At 40.1% G+C, this 21,275-nt stretch overlaps 1 protein-coding gene across 1 annotated transcript in view; it reads right to left on the bottom strand.

Moving 5' to 3' along the window:
• The window catches only part of WLS (Wnt ligand secretion mediator), a 106,221-nt gene that overhangs the window by 52,938 nt on the left and 32,008 nt on the right, over positions 1-21,275 (bottom strand). The window contains exon 2 of the mRNA XM_061184036.1: positions 15,977-16,249. Coding sequence (XP_061040019.1) covers positions 15,977-16,249 — 273 coding nt within the window. The remainder of the gene's footprint in view (positions 1-15,976; positions 16,250-21,275) is intronic.

The raw sequence follows: 21,275 nt of genomic DNA, 5'->3' as shown, positions 1-21,275 counted from the left end.
CTTTCTCCCCAGGACACCATCAGTGCACAGAGCATCTGGAATAATAGCCAATGTGATGGTTACGAAAATCTACCTGCCTCTCCCTCTCTCTCCCTCTCTCCCTCTCTCTCTCTCTCTCTAAATGCAATTAGAGAAGAGAGCTTCATTCACACTGAATCTAAAAATAGACGATGGCAGAGTTCACAGACTGACAGCTGCATTCTCATACAGTAACCAGGAGAGGAAAGGGATGGCTAATTTAACTTAACAACTCCCAAAACAAACAGTGCAGAAGAAGTCCAGGATAAAGAGAAAACACAAAGGTCACTTCTTCAAAGGGCTGGAAGAGGAATGGGGTCACACTGTGGCAGTTTATTAGTCCTCCTCAAATCCAGATGAAACCAGTGAAGTAGTGTGCCCAGAGTCCTTCAGACAGGAGCTCTGGCAGATGAAACGGCTGAAGAAATGCAATCAAGATCAGGCAGGAGGGCCAGGACTTGTCTTCTTAACTTTTTCCTACATCACCTGGACACCTTAAAAGCTAAGAAACTCACTCCATTTTCTAGATAAATGAGCTCTTCCCCCCTGCCCCGCCCTACCATCACCATGTCTAAATCACAATCTGCCTAGCCTGAGGCAGGAAAAAAAAAAAAAAAGTTATCCAGGAAATTAACATGGATCATTAAGGGAAAGAAACCAGGTGCCTCAAAGGAGTTCACCCTTTCTTTTTTCCTCTCCTCAGTCCCAAAACGTTTTGTTCCCCAGTCTGCCCTGCCCAGGGAGGGGATTATGGTTGGGCTTCAAAAGAAACAAGGGAATGCTTGTGGGCAGGAAGCAGATTCTCTCTGCAGCTCTCCCACAGATCTGTGCTGGCTCTCAGGGCGGCTGCCAGCCCTCTAAATGTCAGATCACTGCACCCCGCATTCCCGAGCCACACCACCTCCATTGCCCCGGTGACTAAGCTGTTTCAACAGCTGTGTCACTGCTGGAGTCAGGCCAGTGTTATTTGCACAGAGTATGCGCTTCGTGCGGCTTAGGTGGGGAATTATTGCACACGGGACTGGGGTGCTATTTGCAGAGCAGGTCCTCGCCTTGATCATCAGCAAGGACATTCCCTGACCTCCGGGCAGCAACGGGACAATGTTGGGCTGCTGCTCAGGCTTCCGGGAGATGGTTGGACTCATAACACCACAAAGAGGGTGGAGAAGGCGTGTGTGTCTGTGAGACAGAGAGAAGAAGTGTAACCAAAAACCAGGACCCTGGGTTGGGCCCCGAAGACCTCAACGGCCCCTCCCTCAATAAAAGCCACCAGTACTAAAAGGAGGTTCCTTCTTTTGCTCTTCCTCTCCAGCCGTCTCCCTCAGTCTCTCCTTTGAAAGCCTCTTTCCTTTCATGTAATGTTGGCACCCCCTTCATCTCTGTAGCTCTCTCTATGCACCTCTCCACAAACTTGCCTCTGAATGACACTAGGCCTGGGCAACGTCCTCTTGCGTGCCTTGTGCCAGTGCCTCTTGTGTTCCCTCAGCCCCTGGCCTCCCCCTCTCCCACTGCACCGCCTACGGTCGTTTATGTTTATCTCGCTCCTGAAGCAAGGTGGGCCCGTGGACTCTCGTTCGTGCCCTCCCACACCCTACAGTCTAGCCTCTTGCTCAGCAAGGCAGGCATAGCAGGCATCCCTCACTAACTGCTGAACAAGGCAACCCAACTCCCTTCCAGCGAGGGCTGATGGGACCCAGGCAAAGGCATTGCAGTTGTGGCCTTTCTTATCTGTGGGCAGGACCAGTTTCCACTTGTAGTCAATTCTACGCTGCATCCAACCAGGAGCCCTATTAGCCTGCTCTCCCTCCTAAGTTGTTCTCACAACAGCAATCGGGCTACATTTTCTGACATTAAAGAGATCCCAGAATGTGTTTTCTTAACCGTAATTCAAAAAGAGTCATGTACCACAATGTTCATTGCAGCTCTGTGTACAATAGCCAGAACATGGAAGCAACCTAAGTGTCCATTGACAGATGAATGGATAAAGAAGATGTGGCACATATATACAATGGAATATTACTCAGCCATACAAAGAAACGAAATTGAGTTATTTGTAGTGAGGTGGATGGACCTAGAGTCTGTCATACAGAGTGAAGTAAGTCTGAAAGAGAAAAACAAATACCGTATGCTAACACATATATATGGAATCTAAAAAAAAAAAAAGGTTCTGAAGAACCTAGGGGCAGGACACGAATAAAGACGCAGACGTAGAGAACGGACTTGAGGACACGGGGAGGGGGAAGAGTAAGCTGGGACAAACTGAGAGAGTGGCATGTACATATATACACTACCAAAGGTAAAATAGATAGCTAGTGGGAAGCAGCCGCATAGCACAGGGAGATCAGCTCCGTGCTTTGTGACCACCTAGAGGGGCAGCATAGGGAGGGTGGGAGGGAGACACAAGAGGGAGGAGATATGGGGATGTATGTATATGTATAGCTGATTCACTGTGCTGTAAAGCAGAAACTAACACACCATTGTAAAGCAATACTCCAATAAAGATGTTAAAAAAATAATAAAGGATATTCTAAAGACATAAAAAAATAAAAAATAAATAAAATAAAAATTAAAAAAAGAAATGTGTTTTCTTATAAAGGAGGTCTTGTATTTTAAAAAGAAATAAAACAATGATTCTCTAAAGCTCACATTTTTGAGTACCTATTACGTGCAGACATTTTCAGCTGCACATAGATGCCAGCCAGATATAAATGATCACCTGCAATCTCAAAACGAGGAAACTGGAAAGGAGGCAAACTGTGAACCAGGCCTGCCCACCTCCACCACTCCAGGCCTTTTCTATCATGTCATGAGTTCGGGGACGAGACCTGATTCTTGCTCTAGAAAAGCCACTAATTAGCTGTACGATTGGAGTAAGTCACTGTACACATTGTATTTTTTCATTAAATACTGAAGTTGAACGTATGATGACCGAGGTCCTTCTAGTTCTAACATCTCATGAATGCAGAAAACTAAACCACTAGCTGCTTAACTGCCTTCTACCTTTGAGGCACTGCGGTAAAAACAAAGAACAGTAAAACAATTCCTGCCCTCAGGGCACTTATAATGGAGTTGGAGCAACCAGGGGTAAAAACTTGATTTTGACTAACATGAGTTAAACAGAAACAAATACAAAAATACCAGAGTCCATGGCAGTCCTTGAGAAAAAACAAAGTCATAACTATAAAAGGACAAAAGTGCATTTCAACAATGGTTTCTCTCCCCCCCAAAAAATACCTTTGTGCTGCTGGCAGGAAAAGCCAGCTACCAGAAGGGATCCCGTCTGTTTCACGGGAAAGCTTTGTTTCCGACAAGTTTCGTAAAGGAAAAAGTAGGCTAGAACAAGCTTTTTATTTCCAACCCACCTTTTCTTCATTCCCATGAATGAGGAGGGGATAAGAATGACAGCAGGCAGCCAGGGAGAAAAATAATATGGCTGGTGGGTCCTGACCTCTTGGATTCCTGCCGACAGAGAAGCCCGAGAGGCAACATTTAATTGTGAAAAAACCAGCCTTGCTCGCCTCTTATCTTTCTCCTCTGTGACTTAAAACCCACAATTACTGGCAACCCCTAGATTCCGAGTCACTCAGCTGGTGGTGGCAGCAATGGCTGTGTCTGTAGCTGAAAAGAAAAAGGGGAGTTCGATTTTACCTGCCTCGGAAGCCAGCCTTGTGCGAACACAGCCCTAACCCAGCTTTACGACTTCTCCCATTAAAAAGTTCACAGATGCCCTCCCGTCGGGAAGACCACCATGCGAGAAGTCCAGATGGAAAAAAAAAGAAATTCGATTTCCAGCTGCTGTATAATTCAAAGGACAAGCTATGAGTCTCAAATCCTGAATTCCACATTTCATTTCAGCCCTAAATATGTGATTTTCAATTCCTTTTCTCAAGAATCAAACTCCAAATTTCTTAGCCCGGTCATCAAGGCAACTCACCGACTGGCCCCTCTATCTTTCAGGAGCTTATCTTTTCTCTCCAATCTAGAATTCTTCTAACACGTAAATTTACTGTCCTTTGCATACAACACGTCATTTCACAGTATTTCACGGTGGAAAAATATGGGTCTTAGTCCTGCCTTTCTCAGCTGCAAACCAGATGACCTTGGAGAAGTCACATACCTTCTATAATCTCAGTTTGCAGACCTCTAAAAGGTTGTCACCCACATACCTCCGCTCCCATCTTGACTTATTACTCTATTCCCAAACATTTTAATTTACATATTCATATGTTTACAGTCAAATAAGATTAAATCATCCCTTGTGGACATATTCTCCTAAGGATGCTGAGAATTTCCCATAACTTCTATTTTAGGGTGTTCTCCAATTGCTTAAGTGGTGATCAACATGCAATTTGGCACTCATGGAGTCTACCTATACCATGAAGTTGGAACTCTTACCCTGAGATTCATAAACCTCTAAATTCCACAGACGACCTTCAGGTCTTCTGTTGAAGTATGAATACAAAATACCTGAATGGGGCTTATGCACATTTTTCTCCCAAGGTCAAGGTCCTTGATCCAAAGTTAAGAACCACTGTCCTGAAGTAATGAAAGGCCTAAGGCCATCATCCACCCAGGTCCTTGTTCTGCACATTTGACCCTGCTGCCTCCCTTTCTGGGCTACTATATTCTCTCCAGAACTCACATTTCTTCTCTCTGCTCAAGTCCAAGAATAATAACTCACCTTTACTGAGCATTTACTCTGTATACTTACTATGTAAAAGGCTCACGTGTATTTTATTCTAGTTTCATCCTTAAAACAATCCTAATAAGGGTGGTACTACTATTATATCTATTCTATTGACAAAGAAAATGAAGTATAAGGAAGTTCATAAACTTACCAGAAGTGTCATATAATTTATAAGTGATAGGTCGGGGATTTGGCCCAAAAACTCTGGCTTCCCAGAACAAAATAAGGCTGCCCTTGGATTGTTTCTTTGCCATCAGATAGTAGACAGTCACAAATTCCAACATCTCCTTTAAGACTCCACCCTTCAAGACTCAGTTAAAAAACTATCTTCGCAGTTAGTTCATCATTTCCCCTTCTGTGTTCATGGAATATTCTGGGCACTTAGCACTGAACACATTAGTGTGATATTTTTGTTTCTTTCTCTCTGAACTAGACAGTGAGCGCCTAATTCTTTTGAGTACATCTCAAGTATTTACTGTGCCTGGGGCTGTGCTAGGGACCAAAGATGAACAAGATAGAGTTCTTGCCCTCAAAATTCAGTCTTTCAGGATAGAGAGAAGTAAACAAAGAAGGGTCATGATGTTTTTTGAAACTGTATTATGAAAGATAAGGACTTACCTTCATACCTTAATTCCTGAGTAAAAAATGCCAGCACATAGTAGAAGCCCAATAAATAAGCAATAAATGAAGGCAGGACATTGGGAAGGGGGCCTCAGAAGCTGGACTGTTAAATTTAAAAGATCTACCATCCCTTTATGAAAACTCTTTGAGGTTATTTATATACTGACTCACCTAAAAACTGTTTCCTGTGTTGGTGTCTATGATACATTTTTTAATGTCAGACTAAAAATACACTTCCAGTACACCAACCCTGTCTGCCTACCCAAGGACTAGAAATGAACACAAGGTAACACGTAACAAAATAAAAGACAAGAAAACTCACTCATTTCAACACTAAGTTCACCCACTAACAAAGGGGCATCCATCCCCACTGAGCAGCATCTTCTAAAATGGTTACACTTAAGGGTCTTTGAAGTAACTGATTCACAAAGCCGAAGGGATACTCATGAGATTTTTATAGAGCCAAAGAATCTTAAGTGAGTCATGGACTCTTCAGCAAAAGAGATGTAGAGTGGACGGAACCTTAGGAGTCATCTCGTATGATTTCCCATTCAGATCAGGAAGGCTCTCCAGAGCACTATGGATGGATTCACGCCATAGACTCCGTGGGATCAAGGCACTAGAGTTCCAAGATGGCTTTCACTTATAACCCCTCTATTTCTCAGCTGGGAAACTTTGGATAAATCATTTAGCTTCTCTCATCCTCAGTTTCCTGTGATTTTATAAGGGAGAAGAACTATTGAGATGATCAAATGAAATAAAATAAAGTCTTAATCAGAGATGATTTGCTTGCAAGTAACAGGATTTTATGCACACTAGCTTAAGCAGAAATTAGCTGGAAGGATACAAAAGTATCTCAAGAAACTCAGGACACAAAGTGCTGACAAGCTTGAGGAACCAGAACCAGGAAGAGAAAACTGTCAGAGAGAGATTCATCATTTGCAGTTGATCATAATTATACCCCATGGTCCTTTGTCTCCACTTTTCTCTTTGCATCTGATTTTCCCAATCTGCCAAACAACTTTTCTCTCCAACATCTCCAACACCTCCTGCCCAGGTAGCCCCCAGGACTTTTCTGTTTAAATGCCAATGAAGGTGGGCCTAGAAATAGTGAATCCCGATTTGTTATAAGAGAGAATCTGATTGTTCCCCCTTGGGGCAAGGGCCCATCCTAATCCAATCAGCTGTGGCTCGGGGACTGATCATGTGGCCAGGTGCCCACTCAGCAGGCACGGTGGAAGCCCACACTCAGAAAAGAGAGACAGACAAGTTCTGCAGGAAAATGACATGAGGCCAAAGCAAATGGCTGGCAACACAGACACCCCTAGCATTTTTTGCACCCCTAGTACAAAAGTACTTTGTAAAGAAATCACCACCAAAGGCAAGTTATCACTTGGGGTCATCATTATGATTCCCCCCTCAACCAGCTTCTGGTTGATTACTACCAATGACAGGCTGCTCACTACTTGAAGAGACAGCCTTTTCATTGCTGAACAACTTCAACTATTAAAACTCTTTTCTACGTTGACAGTAACTTTTTAGAAGATACTAAATTTAAATGTTTACAATCTTCCCCCAACCCTTACCTTTAGAGAACACATAATCTTGCTTGTTAGGTCAGGCCTGGGCTTTCCTTTGTGGTCATAATATGAATAACCAGTAAGGCAGGAAAGATAGATTCATTGGACAATTACTTTAGGAAACAACCTAAACCAGAACAATTAAAAAACCAGAACCTCTTCTTCCTTTTTAAAGAATTACTACTACCTCTCCTACTAATACCATTAGCCCTAACTTACTAAAGCAAAAGAGGAGCTGGAACCATTTCTAGCATCAGTGTGTAGACAGTAGGTAGATGTTGAAGAAAGTGGTTTTTTCCATTGTAGAATCCCTGGCACTTTTGCAAGTAGAATTCTGCTTTGCTTAACAAAGGATTTTCTTTCCCCATCTAACTTTCTTTTGCTTTGAAAAGCATCATCCAGAAAATAATTTTACTTCATATTTTCTTAGGTTACCCAAAATAAAGGTATGATTCCCCATAAAATAACCTCATATTAGCTATGTGGTGATTGACTGGCATTTAAATATTGACAAAAATACCCCAAATTAGAAGAGGAGGTAAAAGCACAAAAACACCTTATATATAGTGGAACGCCAACAAGGAATCTGCTGCTGCTGGTGGCTTTGCTGTTCCCATTTTTCATTGATGTCACCAGGCTTTTATTTTAGTAACCAGGATATACTTGTTACGGATGCAAAGAGAATCTCCTCATTTATATTCTAAACTCAGAACAGGAAATGAGACACGTGGGTGATCTGCAGCTGTGGCACTATAAACAGGACCAGCCTACCTCCTAGTCTAGATTCTAGACTGCACTACATTTCCTGAACTTGGGAGATTTAAAAAAAAAAACATAGAGAATACACCATTTTAGAAAGACCAGCACAACTTCTGTCCAAGAATCTTAGAGGCCGCTGTTTGGTAGAAGGCTCACTGCCCTGTATATGGTAGCTACTTGTTGCTAGGTACCATCCACCTGCCTACATGGCTGATATACACCAGGAGATCCTGCTCTGTCTCCAGCCAGCTGTGCTACAGTGGGCAAGTATTGTAAGGTTTCCTCATCTAGTAAACTAAAGGACTAGTCCTTTAACATTTTTGGGCCAAACACCCATTTGAAAACCTGACAAAAGCCACAAACCCTTTTACTCCCAAAATGCACATAAGTAAATATGACTAAAATTTCACACAGTATCAGGGGCTCATGTGGCCCTTGAACCCTAGCCATAGACTCCTGGTTGAAGATAATTAGACCAGCAGCACTCTCACCAATCTTCCAGCGCTCAGAGTCTGCAATCACACAGTGGATGTTTAGTAACAATTACCGCAAATTATTCAACACCATAGATGAGTGTTTTGCTGAGACTAAAGACCAATCCCAAATGATCTAGCTTCCAATGTTAAATTGACTGGTAAGTCAATGAATCACTGGAAGGAAGTGGGAGGGACTGGATATAGCAAACTATAAACATTAATAAAAAATCTTGGGAAGGTTTTGAAAGAGCCCAACTCTGTTTCTCAACTGGATTTTTTCATTTGGAAATACATAACACAAAACCATTGAGCCAGATATAGAGATCCAGACAGCTTTATAGTGATGCTGTCCAAGTCACGTGCTTACACCCATCACACCCAAATAAAACAACGCCAAAGGTTCCCACGCTCCTGCCAATATAAACACGTTCACAATGGTTAATTCCAAAGTTGTGCCTGAAGATTCCCGCAAAGGGAAAGATAATCCATCAATGAGAGTAAACAAACATGATGTCCTTAATATTCACTATCCTGGGTTAATCAACAAAACGTGGTCTTCTCCCATGATTTTAGTTTCTTTCTATTTCAAGTCAGTAGGTAAGACTGAGTCATGCTTGTAAGTTCTAGGTTCTAGCCTTGGTTTGAAGGGGAAACACGACTCCATAAGAAAAAGGACTGGCCATGTAAATCCATCTCGAATAGTGACAACCTCTTTACCTTTACCCACCACCTCAAACCCCACTCCATTTATGTCTGCCACATCTTTCTGGTGTGTTTTGAGCTTTTTCAGCTTATCTTTTTTTAAGGGGGAGGGGAGAGAGGAGAGGAAAATTTTGAAGTTTTTATTTCTGCTCACTTTGACTCTGGGGCAGGTAAAGAAATTTAAAAGGTAACTTAAAAAATCTTGGTGTCACCAGCCTGTAATAACAACTGTCCAATCAGAAATGTTTCTTATAAATAGAGACAGTAACATGGTCATGAATCAAAGAAGGTCTCTTTTAGGGGAGGTGGGGGAATGGGAGTGGGAGGGTAGAATTAGATTTCTTCTCAGTGACTTACTTCAATATAGTTTGTTAAAGAGGATTATCTGATGAAGCATGGAATTCCAGTTATGTGAATACCATATTACCAATGGTCTGTTCCATCTCAGTAGTTGTAGTTTTATGGTGTACAGAATCCTCTGCCCCATTAAGCTCTCTTTGTGGACTCTTCCCAAGAAGCATCTCAAAATATAATAGAATTAAGAACCATGACTCTTGCTGATGGTCAACAATAAGATCACAAAAGGATTCCATCTTTCTTCCTTCTATAAATTCGCCCCTAATCATTTTAGATAACGTGACAGTTTATTTTTCACAGTCAGCAGATTGTTCCTTTATTCTAACTGTCTTCATGTGGTGTCTAACTAACATTCTATAATAGATACACAAATGGAAGCACACAATCATTTCATAAAAAGTTAGGCAATTTCCTCCCAGGACACTCAGCCATCTAACTTGAAAAATGACTGGGTAATAATATCATTCTACTTTTTTTTTCACTAGAAATGTTTTACAGAAATGTTTTCAGTTTGAGAAAAGAAAAATCACTTGTTATATAAATAATTCCATCGTTACATGTAGTCATTCGCAAGAATGAAACAAGCAAGTAAGACAATACTCAATTATAGCGTACAGCACGGGATTCGAGGCAAAACATAATGACTTCATTACCTAAGAACAGAATAAACGCTCTGGCTTTCCCCATCCCACACCATTTATCAGTATTTCTTAGCCTAAGGGATTTTTAGACCCCTGAAATCCTAGATTTACTACTCAAGACAGATCAATCCATCTTGAGCCTTTCTGCCAAAGCATTTCAGTGCTTCTATTTCAACAGTAGATTTGAAAGCTGGGTAGAGACATGTCAAAAAAACCCTCCTTCTTTGATCTCTCCACCCAAGTTCCTCAAAAGAAGCCCCATGGAGAGTCTGAGGTTATCCTAAGTATGTGACTTGCAGTTGTAATCAGTAGAGCGACATTCCATTACAAGTGGGTACCATTTTAGCCAACCCAAACCTGTATTTCACAAATACATACATAAATTAAGTGACTGATAAAACACTTTAAAAAGAATGACATACACCCACTCTAGAGGATATTTTCAAATAACAGAATTTGCTGTTACAGAACAATCTAAGCCCATCACATAGATAAGCATTCATTTTTCTCAATGATCAACCATCCAGACACCAGATGTTTAGGTTGACTTTTTTCTGACACTTTTTAGTCCACTCACACTGCCTCCATTTTCTAACTCTCCAGAGCAAAAACTGAAGTTCTCTCTTTCAACTCTATAGAAGCACCACGTTTGTGCCCTGACAAACACGTTAATTCAATGCCTCTGAAATGTTTAGGTAAAAGTCAGCGGTGACCCAAACATAGATTTCAACAGACAGGTCTGCTCAGAATTTGTACAGTCATCCCTCGTTATCCAAGGGGATTGTTTCCAGGACCACCCTCCACCCCCAACCCTCAGCAAATACCAAAATCTATGGATGCTCAAGTCACCTATACAAACTACCATAGTACAGTAGGCCCTCGGTATCCAAGGATGAGATACGGAGGGCCACCTGTAATTGGCATTTACTGAAAAGTCCACTTTCTAAGCATCTAGAACTAGATTCTATTCAACTGGCTTTCCCTTCCCAGATCCTGCAGACTATAGTTTTAAAACTATCACCATTTACAAGTTGAACTGGCTATTACTTTTCATACTTATTATTGAATGACAACTGTAGGTTTTTTAAATGTTTATGTTTAAAAAATGAGAGTAGGGATTCTGTTTAGAATTGCTTTTTCAAGTATGGATTACTTTTATTGAATAATAAACATGGAATATCGTCTTTCTCAACAGTCAAATAAAATATACACATTCTCTAAACACTTTTATTACTATAAATTACCCTATAATATCATCATTTCCCTCCGAAAAACATCAGTCTGATGAAATCTTGAAGTTGATGAAACAATGACCAGTTTTTAAAGTGAATGTCAATACTTATTCAGTTTCTGACGGATTGTCAAGATCTCAAATCCTAGCCAAAACCTGTATCATCTTAAATTGAAAATTTAAAAGGAATGAACTGGGCTTCCCTGGTGGCGCAGTGGTTAAGAATCCGCCTGCCAATGCAGGGGACACGGGTTCGAGCCCTGGTCCGGGAAGATCCCACATGCCGCGGAGCAACTAAGCCCGTGCGCCACATCTACTGAGCCTGCGCACTAGAGCCCGTGAGCCACAACTACTGAGTCCACATGCCACAACTACTGAGCCCGCACGCCTACAGCTGGTGCTCTACAACAAGAGAAGACACCACAATGAGAAGCCTGCACACCGCAATGAAGAGTAGCCCCCACTTGCCGCAACTAGAGAAAGCCCGTGCGAAGCAACGAAGACCCAACTCACCCAAAAATAAATAAGTTTTTAAAATAAATAAATAAATTTTAAAATGGAATAAAATTTAGCACCAAATGACTGTCCTTTAAAATATATAGTCCTTAGATTATTTTATCTGCTCAAAGACCCTTCAAAGATACATGAAAACTCTGAATACATATATATATATCTATACATATATATGTAATCCTAACTTTAATTTCATAGTCCAAATGTGAAATCTCTTATTACTTGAAATCTGAAACTCATTTCACAGACTGTCTAGGAAAGTTTAAAGAAAAAACAGGATTGGTCCTGACTTTTCCTTCCATTTGAGGTAATATTGCTAGAGCTGAATCTCTGATAAACAGAAAGCCATCCACATATAACAGGATCTTGTTCACCACACTTATCTTTTTTCTTCTGCCCCATCTCTTGCTGTCAGAAAGGCATCCAAACAATGATAAAATATAAAAAGTGAACCGGCAGTTGCACATACTCTCTAATATAAGGATCAGGGGAAAACCCAGACCTACCATGTCTTATAAATATTATTATAATTAAAATATATGTATGTGTGTATATGTCTATATCAATCAGCAAAGACATACCATCCCTCTTTAATCAATGCCCTCCTTAGTGCCCATAAGCAAAAGGTAAGGAGAATACATTTAAGGAAAAAATATTCTCATAAACCCAAAATGTAACATTTTCATATTAAAGTCAACAGCCCCCACCCAGAGCTACTGCTCAAAATAAGCATTTTTTGATCTGGTTTTCTTGATGACTCTATGGTTTCAGTTATTTTATACATTTATTGAAGGAACTGTTAGCTGTCCGTCTTGTTAAATTTTTAGTGTGGGGGGCTTCCCTGGTGGCGCAGTGGTTAAGAATCTGCCTGCCAATGCAGGGGACACGGGTTCGATCCCTGGTCCGGGAAGATCCCACATGCCACGGAGCAACTAAGCCTGTGTGCCACAAGTACTGAGCCCACACGTCGCAACTACTGAAGCCCACGCACCTAGAGCCCCTGCTCCGCAACAAGAGAAGCCACCGCAATGAGAAGCCAGTGCACCGCAACGAAGAGTAGCCCCCGCTCGGAAAAAAATTTTTTAGTGTGCCCCTATTAAGTGCAGACCCTCACGTTATAAGAAATTAAAGTATGTTTCTAAGATAAAGAATCTTTAGTCCACTCTTTTTCTAGATGAAGATAAAATATATTTTGGAACCTGAAGATGTACTTGGGAAAAAAAACCATAAGATGCATTCACATTTCATTTACATATAGCAATGTTTTAGTTAAAGCCTTACCAACATAGGCATTTTTGATATTTAGAATTAATATTTGATGGGAAGCAATTCATCTGTGAAGTTATTAAGATATGTAATAGGTTCTGACCACCAATAAGGATAGGGCGTGAAATTTCCCACACATCCAACAATTCTGACGCCAGCAGGGTGTCCTACAATTTAACTTAATTCTGACACTAACTACCCAGAGATATCATCAGATCCCACAGGTTAAGGGCTCAGTCGCACAAAACTGCCCCTCTCTTCAGATGCTAATCACAAGCCCAGGTTGTTACCTGCACTTCTGACCTACTGGCTACAGATTGGAGGATACCACGATCCCCTCCTTAGACTTCAGATGCCAGCCGCCAAGTCCAGGTTGTTACCTGTACTTCTAACCTACTAGCTACGAATCAGAGGTTCCCACGACCCCCTTCTCAGGTTTGATTAATTTGCTAGAGCTGCTCACAGAACTCAGAAACCCATTTATTCACTAGATTATAGGTTTATTACAAAAGATATTAAAGTAGATACAAATCAACGTCCAGATACATAGGGCAAGATCCCTAACAAAGGAGCTTCTGTCCTCATGGAGTTTGGGGTCCAGTATGATGCCACGTGGAAGCATTCTGATTCCCCAACCTGGAAGCTCTCCTTCTGGGTTTTTATGGAGGCTTCATCATATAGGCTTGATTGATCAACTCATTGGTCCTCAATGATCTCCATTTCCCGATATTCATGCCCTATATAATCTCCCTCAAGTGTGGGCTGGACTTACTCGTTCACTTCTAACCAGTGGAATACAGAAGAGATGAGATGTCACTTCTAAGACTGAGTGGCTTCTGTCTTAGGCACCTGCGTTTTCTCTCTCTCTCTCTCTCTGCCTCTCTCTCATCACTAGCCCTTATTGGGGGGTAGGGGGGACCTATTGTAAGACAGCCCCATGGCAAGGCCCATGTGGTGATGGAACAAGGCCTACCAATGACCACACGAGTGACCACATGAAGCAGATCTCTCCCAGTCGAGCCTTCAAGCCTTCTCATGAGACTGCAGACCAGACCAACAGCTTGACTGCAACCTCAAAAGAGAAGCTCAGCCAGAGACTCCCAAGTTAAGCTGTACGCAGATCCCCGACCCAGAGAAATAGGGAGACAATACATGCTTATTGATTTATGCTGCTAAATTTCAGGATAATTTGTTATACCCAGCACTAATACAGTCAATACAGAACAATTATTTAATTTCTATTACAGGGTAAATCATTTCCTTTATACTTGGAGCTAGGAGTCTGTCTGGGAACATTATTCCTGAAATACACAACAGGCAACCAGATAACAGAGTACTCTGTCCTTGACCTTCACACCAAAACATAAATAAGCCAGTTAATCTACCCATGTCAGCCTACCATGGCTCCTCTAACTGTTGTAATTCTCCTTTTCTTGAATACATTCTTAGAATTAGGAATATGAAAACCCAAACCTCAAGACATATACATTAGTTTTAGTCTCAGTTTTTAACCTCATAGCAAAGTTTCCTTCCCGAATCTCACACATTATATGGCATATTCCTCTCTATATAGCACTTATCTTTCCTTATGGTATGTTTAAGTATCTTTCTCCCAACCACTTCTTCCCTAGTGCTTTGTTCAATCTTGTATCTTCAGTACCTACTGCTTAGCACATGGTTGAGACTTAATAAAGCTTGAATGAACAAATATGTTAACGCAAGCAATGAATGAGTAAGCAAGTCAATAGGCAAGAGAACAGGGATGTGGGAAGTACCACTTGAATGCTGTTATGAAGGTCCAGATGTGCCCATCAGCCATTACTTCTATCTAAAGTGCTCTTCCACTTGCACCCACCCTCACCCCAACTCCTTGTCAGGGTTTTCACTATTTAACACTCGCCTCAAAGATGTGTCTGCTCATCTCTACACACACACACACACACACACGTGTGTGTGTGCGCACCAAGGCAGCCTTCCCTTTCTCTGCTCTGAAGCCTTTTCTTTATGCTCCCACAGCTCCTGGGTATACCTTGGTCACAGCACCTAGCACACTATACTGTAATGACTGGTTATTTGCCTGTCATTTCCACTTAACTATAAGCACCTTGAAGGACAGTGTCTTCACATGTAACCACATGTCCAGCCATCAATTTGGTATGTGGCCGTAGTGGGTACTCAAAAACAGTTTGAAATAATGGGTAAGAGACTGAATGAATTAGGGGTAGGGTGGAAACTCTACATTCTGAAAAATTATCTTAGCATAATCTGTTCCAGATAAAATGTCAATCAGGCACATATACTGCTCCAACTCCTAAACAGAGTAAAATCAATATGATTGTGTATCAAGATAATTGTTGATACAGGAAAATTAGAATTAGAAAAAGTGCTTTAATCCATGGACAGGCCCTAGGCAGAGCTGTCTTCAAGACACCTTTTTCTCTTTCACTCTCACCCCGATCCTGCTTCAGTAAAAAATGTTCTCTTCCCTCTCAATTTTCAGATTCCCTATACTGTCCTCAGATGCCACAAGTGGATCTTCCTCTCCAAAATCACCCAATAATCTCCGCCTCACAAAATGTTTATATGCCTCCTGCCCTCGGAGTCTTGAATCACAATTGAGTAAGCTAGAAAAATAACCCGGTTTGTGGGAAAATGGGTGCTCGTGGGTTGGTGTTCCCATTTTGACAGGTATATTTTTCTAAGGCAATGGCTTCACTCAAAGCCCAGCCAGAAAAGACATTTGGAAAGATGGGATCTTTCAGAAACCCTCAAATCACTCCACTATGATGAGCTCCCTCTCGGCACTAGAGAGGTGATGAAACTTGGTTAGGGCAGGGCTCTGGCTGCCTGACTTTGAATTCCAGCTCCTCCACTCTCTAGCCTTCTGACTTTGGGCAGTCTCACTGATGCCTGAGTTTTCTATGTGTAAAATGAAATAAGACTTACCTCTGGGAATTAAATGGGTTAATTCAGGTAGAGTACTCAGAATAAGTGTCTAGTAAGTAGAAAGCAGTCGATAATTGTCACTAGTAATACTATTATTTTACTGTTATTATAACGGGCTCTGAAAAGCCTGAAGAGAGAAATTCTCCAGGATAGGAGAGGGATGGGGAGAATGCACTTACTGATTTGGTTGTTCAGCTTGAATGCAATGTCCAGCTGCAGGATAAACAGCATGAACTGGAACCAAGGACTCATCTCCATGGAGGGGAGGGGAATGTGAACAGAAAACACAATGTCATTGGCTTCGATTTCCCTTGGAATCGCTTCCTCAATGTCTCGGATCTTGTCACACTGGTTGGGTCCCCAAGGCATTAACCATTTTGTCTTGTGATGGTTTTTACGGACATCCACGCATTTCACTGACATGTAGGACACTGCCGTTGTGGGTCCTGGAGCTGAAAAGAGAATATTTTCCTGTTTTAGAAGAATCATCCACGGAAGTGCCTATTTCTGTCTAATATTCTTTCCACTACTGTCCTCTCTCCATTTTTCACACCACCTTCCATAACTTGAGGTCATTAATACCAAGAGATCTCCCAGATCCAGGTGAGGATCCTTCAGTGACCTCCAGAGGCATCATAAAGCATCCCCAAGAGCCTTCCCACTGTTTTCAGTGACTGTTATTTATTGAAAGAATACATTTGTTCTCTTCAGTTTTGTTCAGTTACCTCCTCATTCCAAACAAATGTCAAAAAATCAACTGTGCTTCACTTTCCACCTGCCTGAGGGCTTGGAGACCTCTGGGGCTTCACAGAACACAGTGTCTGAAGTCAGAAGACCTGGGTCTGAAGCCTGGTTGAATGACTTACTCTCAGATAATTTTGGGTAAATTGGTTAAATCTATAGTAGCTTCAGGATCCTCATCTGAGAAATAAGATGGTTGGCTTCTAAAATTCAACCAAGATGGCTGGTTTCTAAGATTCTTCTTAACTCTGAAATTCTACAACACTGCTTTTGATTGAGAGAAAGAATTTTTCTGACTTTGGGCCCCCATTTAATGTACCTATCAGAGGATGGAACCCAAACACTGACTGACACTTCAAGGGTATACTAAAATACGACACATGCATTTCAAGAGGGATCATCAAATTTGAAATATATGACATTAACAACACAATTTTGTGATTATAAAATGGTCACATAATTATAACAGAAAATTTGCAAAATACAGAAATGTTGAAGTTCAAAACATTTACCCAAAATCCCACTAAAGAGAAGTAACCACTGTTGGAAAAATATCAAAGTATTATCTGTCTTTTCTATGAGTGTGTAACTAGATACAAATTTATAGAGGAATTAATTTGTATAACTTTAAAATACATACTAATATTAACACATATTGTTACAAAATAGGGTCATACCTATCTGTAGCTTCTTTTTAATCACTTAGCAAAGTAGAATAGAACAGTGGTAAATAAAACAAGCTGTGAAGCCAACTTGCCTGGCTCTCTCATTTCTGGTTGTGTCACCATGAATTCAAGCTAGCAAAGTTTGGGGTGAATTTCTAAACCTGTCTGTGTATTAGTCTTGTTATCTCTTAAATGGCAACAACAATAGCTTGAATGCAGTGTCCAGCTGCAGGATAAACAGCATGAACTGGAACCAAGGACTCATCTCCATGGTGGGGAGGGGACTGTGGACAGAAGACACAATGTCATTGGCTTCGATTTCCCTTGGAATCACTTCCTCGATGTCTCAGATCTTGTCACACTCGCTGGGTCGTATACATTAAACAAATTAACATATGAAAAGTATTCAGAACAGTGCTTGAAAGTACATGAAAAAACATAAAATTAATTTTAGCTATTATATTATAAATATTTTCTATATAATTAAAATTTTTCAACTAGTGGTTGCAAAATAATCACACGATACACCTTTTTAATTTACCTATAACCCCCCACCCCTTGTTTTGTAAAGGTTGTCTATAAATAAGAATAATTCTTTGCCTAATATGTTTTGTTAGTGATTTACCTCAACTTTTCCCTCTGCTGTCTCAATTTGTTTACGGCATATTTTAATAGAGAAATCCCAGATTTCATATACAATCACACTTTTATGTTTTTCCCATTCTTCTGTGTATAGAAAGACTTTCTAATCTCCAAATTCAGTAAACTTTTACCTTCTAGTCATTTTTAACAATTTCATTTTTTAAATATTTAAATAGTTGATCCACCTGGAATTTGTTTTGTTATAAGGGATGAGGTGAGAATCTAGTTTCATTTTTCTAAATATTTATTCTTTGCTGAACAAACTCTCCTTTTTTGTTGCTTTATGACATCACCTTTATCTTATGTATACAAATAGATATTTCTGGACAATCTAGTCTATTTCCATGTATTGGACTGTAAATTCATGGCCCAACACAATATGGTTTTAAGTCATGTAAACTGATGGTTTATATCAATATCTGATAGAGAAAAACCCCTCCCCCATGCCATTTCATGTTTATATTTTTTGCTGGGATCTGATTGAAATTACATTACATCTATAAATGAATGTGGACAGAATCGGCATCCTTTCCTGACATTTAGTTTTCTCACCCAAGAACAGTGATCACTTCTCTATTAACTGCAGTCCATTTTAATATCTCTTTGAAAATTTTCATAGTTTTCTTCATGTAGATCCTTCTACTACAATATATTCTTAAATCTATTTATAAAACTTTTCTCTGAAAGTAGTGGAAGGAAAACATAAATCTGGTTTATGTGCATGGTTTAAATATGTTTAATTTTGCACATATGATACTTGACACACAGTGCTTTCAGACCCTTTATGAACAGAAATCATCTCTTACTTGACAGAGATCAAATAGCAGCTAGAGGAATATGTAAAGCAAGAGGAAAAGTCATTTATGATGCAAGAGTGTGTATTATTAATACTTTGCCCTACTTCTAGCGCTCAAATACACATTTTTCTATCCCTAAATATCAATCCTAACAGTAAATTTTGGGTAGTAAAATGTTATGTTCCCAGAAAGTTGGGATGATGCCTACTAAAACTTACCAGAAAACACAGCACTGTTAAACTCTAGCTGAAAGTTCTACAATGTAGTATCCTCAATACCACAACACAGAGCCACCACTAATCCGTGCCAGGGAAGTTTTTCTTTAAAACTCAAAACTGTATCATGAATACATTTTACACCTAATCCATCTAAAATCAGACATCTCACTTATTATTAGAAATATGAACCACTCAAACTTTGGTTATCCTGACTCTGCTAAATAGCCCACCAACATTACAAAGACCAAATGGCACATTTAACTAAACTTCTTTTAATGTGGTTGGAGAATAAACAGGGAGACAAAAGTCATGAATTCTATTTTTGGCTAACATACTCAAACTGACTATTTGCTGCAGAAAATAGTTACTACATTTTAAAACTTCTATTCTTCCAAAATGAACCTAACCTTTTTTCATTTCTTTATTTTTTTTTCCTTTTGAAAAACAAGTCTCTCCCTCCTTAGACCAAAATGAAAAATAACTATCTGAGTTCCTAGTTAACCTCCAAAACCACATTCCAAACTTAATAACAGAGAAGCTGAACACTTCACAGGCACAAAGGCTGCATTTTTAATGGACACGGTGAACGCCTGCCTTTGTAGCAGCCTGAATTATTTTCATTCTTTCATTAGTCTAGTGTTTCTTGCATAAAGAAAAAAATCCCAGGAATACTAATATTTTCATAAATATCATGGCAATGAACATGGGAAGCCGCAAGTGCATCTCAAGCTATACTATAAGAATCACAAGTATTTTTCTTCACTTGAATAAATCTAGTCTAAAAAACCTTTTGTATAACTTTAAAAACCTGAAGATAATTCAACATTTTCCATTTCTAATAGTGCTCAAAAGGCGAAACCCTTGTATCATTTGAGAAAGTAAACAGACATTCTGATATTCAAACATGGACAGTTAATGTTCCCTGAATAATATGTTTACAGTTCAAGACAACTTCCTACTCCAGCTAAAAGTGAATTTCCAGGTGTTTCTTATGTAGAAAGCATATCAAAGTAAGCCAAAAACAAAGTCTAGAGCTCTTAGCTGGTTGCCTACTATAGAAGGTGTTTTCATCAGCTATAGCCAACAATGTGACTACGTAGATCACAAAGCAGTGTCTAAAATCAAAAGAACTTTGATTTCTGTCTTTAAATTTTTGAAAAGTGTGAGGGATTTTATTGTAAGAGAAAAGAATGAAATGGGAGAAGCTGAAATTATCTGTAACCTTTGAACAAGCCACAGTCAACTAACCAACAGTTATACGTAAGGAAGGCCTCAGTCACCAGCGTGGTTCTAGGGATTAATAGTTTGTGTACTTAAGAAGGAACTAGATGGATTCAGGTCAACAAACTGAGTCATGTTTGCTCAGGTGAAAGCTAAAAATAACCACTCCTCAGTATTCCTAGGATAGTAATGTAATATCACCCAGCTGCTTCGGCACATATTATAAATGTCCCCTCTACCCATTCGTAGGACTTAGTTGAAAACAAGTGGCCCAAAGCTACTTCTACATCAGTACAATTTCATAGACAGAGCAGTTTGGCCCAGAATGAATATGCCCAGGCACTATGGACTGGTTAGTTTATGGTAGGTTAACACAACTTTTGGAGTAGGCACAGAAGTTATAAAACACAAGCTACTCTTTGAAAACACCACCCCATTTTGAGGCCAGTTCTCTTTACCGTGTCAAACATAGGCCATTTTTTTTCCTTTTTTAATCTGTATTTCAACACAGTATTTTTGGCCTCCGTCTCTCCACAATAGCAGAGAACTGTGAAATCTGACACTACACAACATTTACAGTGATGTGAAATCAATAAGACTTCTAATTCGAGGCTGTGAAAAACTGCACAAACACGACGTGAAGCCTCTTTAAAAATTCAGTGACCCTTCAGTGACATACATCACTAAGGCTCATACTGCATTCACCAAATATGTCTTGAATACCTACTATGCACAAAGCACTGTTAGATGCTTGAGGGAACCTAACAGACACCAGCCACGTGGAATGTAAAAATAATGGGGAAAACAGGCAATACATAAATAATTACAGGAAAAAGTAATTATAGTTGTGGTAATACTATATTTACCCTGACATTACCTGAGAAAGGGCCATAGTCAGGTATTTGAAAGGCAGGAGAAATGAATTCACTAGAATGAGGCAAAAATTCCAGTCATCATTACAATGCAACCTTGAATAAAAATGTAAGTGAACAATGACTAAACCTGTACTTCTTTTGGAAGAATATTCATTGACTCCAGTCAGCTTCCTGTTATGGCATCTCAAATGGCTGTCCAGTTTACAAATTACTATCTGGCCAACCGCTATCATGCTCAAAGTTGAGTCAATATCAAATCATTAGCCCCTACTCCCGCCAGAACCTTTAATTAGAGAGTTGGACAGAGACACAAGACTTG

This window comes from Eubalaena glacialis, chromosome 3 (genome assembly GCF_028564815.1).
Source record: "Eubalaena glacialis isolate mEubGla1 chromosome 3, mEubGla1.1.hap2.+ XY, whole genome shotgun sequence".
In the NCBI taxonomy this organism is placed as follows: domain Eukaryota; kingdom Metazoa; phylum Chordata; class Mammalia; order Artiodactyla; family Balaenidae; genus Eubalaena; species Eubalaena glacialis.
This window is presented reverse-complemented; position numbering and strand designations above follow the sequence as displayed.